The sequence below is a fragment of the Polypterus senegalus genome, chromosome 3 (assembly GCF_016835505.1).
Source record: "Polypterus senegalus isolate Bchr_013 chromosome 3, ASM1683550v1, whole genome shotgun sequence".
NCBI lineage: Eukaryota > Metazoa > Chordata > Cladistia > Polypteriformes > Polypteridae > Polypterus > Polypterus senegalus.
In genome coordinates this window covers 153,016,488-153,025,868 of record NC_053156.1, presented here as the reverse complement: position 1 = coordinate 153,025,868, position 9,381 = coordinate 153,016,488, and the positions used below count along the sequence as shown (strand labels likewise).

The 9,381-nt window shown below is 36.9% G+C and overlaps 1 protein-coding gene across 4 annotated transcripts in view; it reads right to left on the bottom strand.

Moving 5' to 3' along the window:
* Positions 1-641: 641 nt before the first annotated feature.
* Positions 642-9,381, bottom strand: part of LOC120525628 — a 71,012-nt gene continuing 62,272 nt past the window's right edge. For 2 of the 4 annotated variants that reach the window (XM_039748088.1, XM_039748089.1), the window contains exons 18-23: positions 8,796-8,924; positions 7,451-7,643; positions 4,374-4,498; positions 3,625-3,818; positions 3,262-3,395; positions 642-1,959 (exon numbers count right to left, since the gene is read on the bottom strand). In XM_039748088.1, the coding sequence (XP_039604022.1) occupies positions 1,727-1,959; positions 3,262-3,395; positions 3,625-3,818; positions 4,374-4,498; positions 7,451-7,643; positions 8,796-8,924 (1,008 nt within the window). In that variant the 3' untranslated portion in view covers positions 642-1,726. The remainder of the gene's footprint in view (positions 1,960-3,261; positions 3,396-3,624; positions 3,819-4,373; positions 4,499-7,450; positions 7,644-8,795; positions 8,925-9,381) is intronic. The other 2 variants (XM_039748091.1, XM_039748092.1) reach the window with 2 other exon arrangements.

Here is a 9,381-nt window from a genome sequence, read left to right as displayed (position 1 = left end):
TACCAAAAAAGATCACATTAAATTACCAAAGCATTTTTTTCCCCAACTATATCTGTAAAATTTGAATCATTGTCCTTTCATGTGAAGGCATTTGTTAGGCAGTTTATTCAGTGCTCTTAAAAAAGGTCCCTGCCAGAACCGTGGCAAATTGCTGTCCAGTTAAATGCCATAATTTACTCTTTTCACCAAATAGCCATTTTTTTTCTGGTCAGTTCTTTTGTTTAAACTCTTATGTAAAGCACATTCATTAAAAAAAAAAAAATTAAACCTATAGGAAATGAGTGAAGCTGTTTTCATCTGTCGCCCCCTTAAATCATATCTTCAGTGCATCAAGAGCTAGTAAATGTTCCTACATGGGCAAAAACTCTGAGCTTGTGAGGAAAGGCTGACTAAAGTCCTTACTCATCTCATGGATCTGCACAGTTCCAAAATTCAACTAGCTTGGTTTTTGCATTTTTGATCAAATGCATCTCCTGTGCTCAGAAAGAAAACTTTCACTCTTTCTTTTAACCAAATTTCCATTAGGAAAGTAGTACAATGTGGATAACATTTTGCATATGCTTTAAAACTGCAAACTGCAGGTACACAAATTTTGCATATTGGTAAATCATAAAAAACAGAATCCATCAGGAAAGATTTATTAAAGACCAATAAGGTCTATTAAAATTTAAATATTAAAATATATATCTCTTAAGACAAACAGATGATGATATATACAAACGTCAGAATAGAGGTCCTGCCTCCTGTTAAGGCACAATTGAGCTGAAACAAAAAATACATAAGAAAAAAAAAACAAACAAAAAAAATTATATAAATCTAACATGTTATAGTTCAACAATTTGGCAAAAATAAATAGCTAGGTAGCTGTTAAGTGTTTTACCCATAAAGATACATTTAACAATGAAATGGCCATACTCCAAGAACATCCTTATACAATTCATAACATGCCATGCAACATTTTTTTTTAACCAACATCTCAAAGTTATGACAAATGTTTGATTGACAAACAATAAGGTTCTAATACTAATCTACAGTACTAGTGAATCAAGTCTAATAGTAGACACACAACCATAAAACGAACAAGTGCAAACTAATAAAAAAGGTGAACATATACAAACTTAATGACAAAGAGCGAAATTCACAAACATTTCACTGTGCAAGTACAATCCGTCTTTGTGGGTTTCTGTCTAAAACCATTGGAAGTTACCAGCTCAAAAATTAAATGTGCTATATGGGAAGCAAACAGAAAACAAGTGTCCCCCTAAAGCATGCTTTCCTATAATTACCATTTATATTTTGAAACCAAACACACACTTATATTGTGAACAGCACTAAATGAACAGGACAGGATTTCATTACAGGACCTTCAATATTCCTTTTGTGGAACTAAAATAAGGAAGACAAATTACATTTTTCACAGATGTACATCAGAAAAAGAGTTCTTATGCTTAAATCACCATAAAGCATAAAAATACTGTCTAATGTTTAACTGGACTCCTTGTAAAAATATTATGCTAAACACAGATGTATAAAGTAGTTTAGCTAGGCTTTAAAACTTAAGTGCTTTTTAAGCATAGAATAGACTTAAAACTTGTACAAGGCTAATGTGTACATGGACATACAAATACATAACACACACAAATTTAAAAAATATGCCATATTGCTTGGAAAAAAGTTTTACACTTAAACATGTTACATTGTTCAAGTTTAACCTGAAGCAGATGTATCAAAAGCACTTCCTGAAAACAATATTTGCACCATTCTCGTCATACTCTTCCCGACTGATCCAAGCAGAACGAAAAGATGGTAGGTTGGCAAGCACAGCACCTCCAATCCACACTGCAAAGTCACGATCTTTGGGACTGGATACCCTGACCAAGTCAGACAAACAAGCAGGCACCATAGATTGTATTTCATCTTGAAGGCGGTGTGGTAAACCTGGAAATAATGTGCTTCCTCCTGTGAAATGGATTAAAATAAATTAAAAAGTACTGAAAATTACAAGAGAAACCCAGTACCAATAACACTGTAGAGCGATTGCATAATTTTATGTTCTAAACAGCTCTGGTAGAAAATACAAAACTGAACCATTTGACAATTGTTTCTTCAGGTCAAGTTGAAGTATAAAGGTGTTTTAAGAAAAGGACTTTCAGGCACCATACCACTAATGATGTTGTTGTTAATTTACTAGCATGTATGTGCAGATGTACAGGATAATGTGCCAGGCTAAGTGCATCTATTTTATTCACCTCTAAGCATTTATTCCTCCTCTAAATATTTATTGCATTAATCAGGTCTTCATAATTCACTCTGTCATAGCGGGAGTTTAGACAAAAAGATGTTTTAATGGTGTAGAAGGACCCTTGATGTCCTCCTTGTGGAATGATCTCAATGCCCTATCCCATATAATACAACTTAAAGCAATCTTAATAGATTAGTCTGCTCGGTTATGTGTAAATCAGAGGGCACAAGGAATTTGACCTCTCAAAGAAAACATGAAACACTGTCTGGAGGAACCATGATGGTCTGCTGTCAAAGTGTATAAAGCTTTAAGAAAATGGGTAGCATACAAAATGCTCAGTTGACTCAGACACTGGAAGCCACTAATAGTTTTAGTGCTCTTTTTGATGTCAGAGAAAAATTGCAAAAGTGATTCTGGAAGTTTGGTTCTCAAATACTGGATGGAGTTTAAAAGACCACTTTGGATAGTGAAGAATTTGAGTCTAAAGCAAGGAAGAAGGAGATTAGACAAAGAATAAGAAAATATTTTTATACTGTATCTGTAGCTAAAAGTAATACGAACAACCCGTTAACTGATTCAACTGAGGATTTGCTTACCTTTTAATTTTTCTTTAGTTTGTGTTTTTGCTCCAATATAACAAATATGCTTTGTGGACTTGTGCTGTGTGGGGGGAGGGGGGTATGGGGTAAGGAGCACACCCTGAGTTCAAAGCCCTGACACTTGCAATTGTTAAGCTTGCAACCCCCCTTTCCCATTCTCTCCCCAAGTATCTAGGAGCGGTTCTCTTCTCCCCCTCCAACTTTTGTAACTTCCTCCAACATCCTGAAAACGTGTTTATTCGATGAGCTAGAATCCCCAAAGTGGACTCGCAAGAATGAATAAGGGTGAAGGTGCAGATGTGCCTGCACCAAGTCCAGAGCTGGTTTCCATCTTGTACCCACTGAAATTAGAATAGGTGCTGGTTTCTCACACAACACTCAATTGGTTAAGAAAGTGAAAAATAAAATGCATTACTTTACCTGATAAAATAATGTTGTTAACAAAACTTTGCCTGAGATCCATATCACAACGAAGAATTGAGCGAAAGATACTTTCATGTATTCCATAATGATCTCTTCCGATTAGCTCTGGTTTAAATAGTATCTCTGGCGCCCTTTATCAAAAAAGTATAAAAAAAAAAAATAAAAATAAAAAACACCCATATGCAATTAACCAGGGATTATATAAAAAAAAAGTCTTCAAAATTGCTACAATCTTTAAATGTAATTTAAAACTGGGTTAAATTTTAAAGTTGCAGGTACAAATTATCCCACCTAACAACCTGCTTAAAAGCACCCAAGCTCAACATAAAAGGTTGAAATAAATCAATAGAATGTGCTTACCGGAATCGCTCTTTGTTTATGCTAATAATTTGTCCGTCAGGTAATGTATAATACATTTCTGTACCAGCAGATCTTTCATCTTCCCCAAGTTCAGCTTCATAATCTTGAGCAACATAGCAACATGCCTCCTTGATCTCTCTCACAATCTCTTGTTCTGCTGTTGTCCTAAATGAGAAGCCCCTCTCTTGAAGCAACTATGCAATTAAAATAAAAACGTTTTAGCCTTAATAGTCTAGTCTTTGGAATGAATGATAGGAAGGTTCCAGTAAACTGTACATTTTTTTGATCTTTATACTTTTAGTGACTATCCCAGTACTAGTTTCATTTGAAGACTCTAATCCAGCTAAATCTGCCCATAACCCATCACACTGCACCGGACAACCTTCTTTCGTTACGTAGGATGTAAGCCTATATAGCAACTCAAGGTTGTAGACTTGGGGTATTTCAACAGCCAGATTACATAGTTTCCCTGGATATGAAGATAACTACCACCCGCAGCCCAATTTCCATGGGACAGTCTCAGAATTTTTTCTTGAAGACACTGCTTTTGCCTGCCATCATTAAAGTAAGTTCATGAACTCACCACACAAGGGATCACAAACCTAATACTGGTACAAGGCCTTTGAGGGATCATTCTTCCTTTACACACATTGAATAGTTGATATTTTCTGTAACATTACAGCATTTCAAATATGTCATGAATGAATAGATCATGTAATGCTTACCAGGAGAAATTTCCTCTTACATACCCTTTTCAAATTCTGAGTGATGTCCTGACCAGCCAGATTAAAACGCTGTGTTGCATATGGGATACTATAGCCTTCATACACAGGAACACTGTGACTCACACCATCTCCAGAATCAAATACAACACCTATTTTTTTTATAAAGCAAGCAACAAGCACAAGGATAAGTGAAATGTGTACAAATTCGAAAAAGATCTGCTTCACACCATAAGGCTTTAAATATAAAGTCTCGATTCTGATGCAATTTTAAAATGTCAGCGTTTTCAGTTATAATTTCAAAACAAATATGTACCGTCTGTCTATCAATGTGGGGTTAGTAAGAGAATGACCACATATGGAGCTGACAATGCAAACTCAAGAGCAATCTGTAAAAGATAGCAACAGGCAAAATTGTCCAATATACATGTGCTAGAATGATCATATAGAATTCAGATCAATAGCAGAAGTTTAACCCATGGTTATTTTCTGTGATTAATTAATTAAATCATAATACATTCAACAAAACAATGGAACATTTACAATAGAATGCACACCCTGACGACAATTATCCACACCTCCCCCAAACACCTCCACTCAAACCCCAATCCCTGGCGAGTCTGGAAGCACTGAATTAGCAGTAGCAATAATACTGTAAGGAGACATGCAGAATTTAAAGGAATGAACAGCAGTAAATCAGTCTATCAAATCATGATTCATTTGATAATGAGAAGCAGATAACTCCAAATGTAATAAACTGTAAAATTTATTCTTGGGCAACCACCACTGTGAAGCAAGCAGAAGTTTAACTGCATGACTGTCTGAACAGAAAATTCTACTGGTAAAAGAGAAGTTGCAGATAAGACACATCTAAAAAGATAATTCCATCGTTGCCTATAACTATCTCAGAGAGGAAAAACAAGTCACAAGAAACAATGGTCCAGTGGGAAAAAACACAGGACGACAGACTCAGGACATGTTGAGTAAAGTGCCTGGGACATCCAATGTGCAAAAGTGACAAAGAGGATCATGCTCAAGACCCATTACATATTGCTTATGGGGAGAGAGGTAAGGTCTATGAACAAACTTTAATTAGGTTTGTTGAAAATTAGGATTTCAGAAACTTCTCAGCCAAACTGAAATTAGGGGAATTTACAAGTAGAGTTACATAATACAGTATAGAAGCTAGAAGTTGGATGGTTCGACAGGCAGAAAGAGTAAGATGGGGAGTCAATATGACAAGCAGGTAGAGCACAGAAGATTGAAACGATGTTCTTAACAAAAACATCCATCCATCCATTATCCAACCCGCTATATCCTAACTACAGGGTCACAGGGGTGGTGGTGGTGGTGGGGGGGTCTGCTGGAGCCAATCCCAGCCAACAAAGATGAATAGAAAAATGAGACTGGAGACACTGGAATGAGAGGAGCCCAGCATAAATAGGTCACCAAGCTTCACAGTTCTTATGGTCTGTCAAACAAGGTAAACGTATAAGTGGCCTCCAATGTTAAAAGCATTATGAAAAATAGGGTTGGGAGTATGTTATTATTGCTGCACCAACAGATCTCTCCATATGAACTGCAAAATATGCTAAAATAAAAAGGCACTTATCTACAGTCAGGAGCAAATTAAAATAAGGCTAAACACAGACACCCTAGAAAAACAAAGCGATGTGCATCACTGTGGGAAGGTGCCATTGGTGATGAATCTATCTATTGCTGCAGGAGCCTCCTATGTGGAGTACACTGAACAGTTAAACTTTCACTTTGCCAGGTAAAGAACTACTACTGAAAAACAACTTCTTTACCCTTCTTAATTGCAGGACCCAAACATCCATCTGCACTGTATAGTAACAGAGCAAATGTTTGGAAAGGGAGACTTGAAACATCCTGAGCATGGTAAGCTTTGTTCAGAATGCACCACCAATCCAAAAACCTTAACTTCATGACAGAATGGGGACCCAGGGTAGTCAGTGCAGACTATATCCTGTGTGCCCTCATATCAGGGGCAAAACAAAAAAAAGCTTTGGAAACCATTTTGTACACATCCTGGATAGGAACGAGTTGAAATGACCATCTGCACCCTCTCTACGTCAGACTATCTGAAGGTTGACTCAGCATGCCCAGGCTTCCTGGACAGACATTTTCATTTTAAGGGCACCAAGTTTGAGCCGGAGAGCATGTATTTCTGAATCATGGCAAGAAATGCAAGATTGCAGAAAATGAACTTCCCTGGTAATTTGCCTGTTCATACTTAATACAAAAGATTTAAATTCTAAGGTTGGTGAAGTTAGTTTGCAGAGTTGTGTTCAAGAGGTTTGTGCTCAAAAGGTTCTTCATGGGCTCTCACAGTAGGAATCGCCACCAGCAGATTCATCCACATCACAAAGTAGAATTAATGGTAACCAAATATGTTCTGCATCCTGAACATATTGCCTGGTTAGGAGATATTTTAACAAGAGTTCTAGTAGAAGCGAGGTGAAAGATTTAGGCAGTCATCACCCATAAGTTTCATATGACTCCAATGTTTAGTTGACAGGATTGTTTTTTGATCCATTTCTGCTCCACACAGAATAGCTTCTTTTTAGCTAAACTGAAAATTGTACAGGAGATGAAGTTCATTCTCATAAAAGCCATCTGCATGCTTCTACTGAAAGTTTATGTACAACGTGCCTTATACTTCAAACTTAAAAAAATTATATATATATATATATATATATATATATATATATATATATATATATATATGCAGAGTCACCCTTTGAGGCATTGCAGGTGGTTGGTGAACTCAAAACTTTCATTCCCTCTTGTGTAAAATTTAAACTCTTATATTGCATATATACTACAAACTAGCGGACTGATTATGGGAAGGGTTAAGGCATTATTTGAAATTTTCTAAATGTTTACCCCTGACGGACCCCACAAATTCTATACTGAATCAGCATAATACTGGCAAGGTATGTAAGCTTTTCAATTTGTGCAAAATAAATCTAGAGCACACCCTAACATGACTGACCCTGGCTAGAATCACCATCTCCACTGTCCATATAGTCCATCATTAACTAACAAACTTAAATAACTGCTACATTTGTCAGACATCATACCTGTAGTTCTTCCAGTTCCATAAAGTGCCAATACGGCTTGTACTGCAACATATGTAAAAGGCACGTTGAAGCTTTCAAACATGATTTCTACCATTCGCCGTCTGTTTTCACTTGGGTTCATAGCTGCCTCTGTCAGCAACACCGGATGATCTTCTGTATTCACACCGAGTTGATGAAATGTATGTTGCCAAATCTGAAATTCAATTACTTTTACATTTACTAAATTTCTTTTTTTTTGGCCAGACCAAAAAAAAAAAGTGAACATAGTTTAAATATATATAGTAGGCAGCCATTACCATTTCACTTAAAACTTTGCCCTTTTATGAGAAAAGATAGTACTTTCAACATTTAAAATGTAAGACTGGCATTTCAGATTAAAGCTCTTTTCAAAAAAAAAACAAAAAACTCATTTATATACTAGTGGGTGTCGCCAATCCCCCTACAGGCCTGCACTACGTGCCAGTCACTTCACATCTGTTGCTCGTGTGTGTGGATTTCACTTTCAAACAAATCTTTTAATTCAGGCCAAACCTGTTTGCTGAAGTGGGTAGGATAGACCTAGCCCAAACTAGATTATCCTGAAACCAATGTAGAGCTCCCAGGTCAAACTGATTTGTCCTTGTCTAAACTAGTTTTGGCCTGCAATCACACATTCCTAGGTCAAACCAATTCATCCTATCATAATTCAGACAAACTGGCTTGGCCTAGTCCAAAGTAGTTTGACCTAAAATCAGGTTTGGCAGGTTACATATTAGTCTAAACTAGTTTGTCCTAAAAAAAAAAAAAAAAATGGATTGGTGGCTCTGAGTCTAAGGATTCACACCGATATCTGGTGAGTTGTCATATCAAATCTCTGTGGAATGGATCCTACTCAGTTGGGCCCTTGATGGGCCTTAAAAATGGTTGACCCTTTTGTGTGACCCCCAAAAATGTCAGGCAAAAAGACAGTTTCCCCACGAGTTTTAATAAAGTATCAACTCAAAGTAAAATATTTGCCTGATGTATGCATTTGGCATTAACATTCTTGGTACTCTACTACTGCCACTAGTCTGTGGGTGAAATAGTACAGTGAATTTTTTTACTCCTATGCATCCAACAATAGAAATGAATGTGAAAACGTCAACATTTCTAAATCACATTTGCAAACAGCTACAGAATTTAAAATATCACCAAAAAAAAAAACTGTCCAAACAGTGTGCAGGTTGAACATTTGGATAGACAAAAATGGTGGAGTAAAGCATCTGAAACCAACATGAAGAAATGCTGAAAAAATTCTGTTTCTATTCAATAACTAAATTGAATTAAGAGGTTTCATGGAATCATGAAACTAAGTTTAAAAACTTACGTTTTCAATGTCATTCCAGTTCTTTATAACTCCATTCTGCACTGGATATTTTAAAGTCAGAACACCCCTCATGTGCTGTGCATCATGGCCAATATAAGTTTCTCTCTCCAAGGTACCATTCATTACTTCCTTTAAGGCCAAAAAATAAATTTATAAGTGGAGGTCTTAAGCACCCTGAACATGGGAAAAGTGCTATATAAATAAAATGTATTATTAAAACTACTAACTCAGTCACCGGGGATGCACAAACCAGTATATTTCTTCGTGCCGGTCCCAAGCCCCGATAAATGGGGAAGGTTATGTCAGGAAGGGTGTAAAATTTTGACAAATCAATACGCAGACAATACTACAAACTTCCATACCGGATTGGTCGAGCCCCGGGTTAAACAACCACCACCAGTATGGTTATCCAAGAGGGTGCTGGCAGAAATTGGGCTACTATTGGCCAAAGTAGAAGTTGGGGCTGGGCTGGGGAAGAGAGACGTGTCCGGAGGCAGGAGTAGAGGAGGAAGGTAAAGAGAGTGGAACGGAGGGTAGGAACTTTGAAAGTTGGCAGTATGAATGGGAAGGGGAGAAAGTTAGCAGA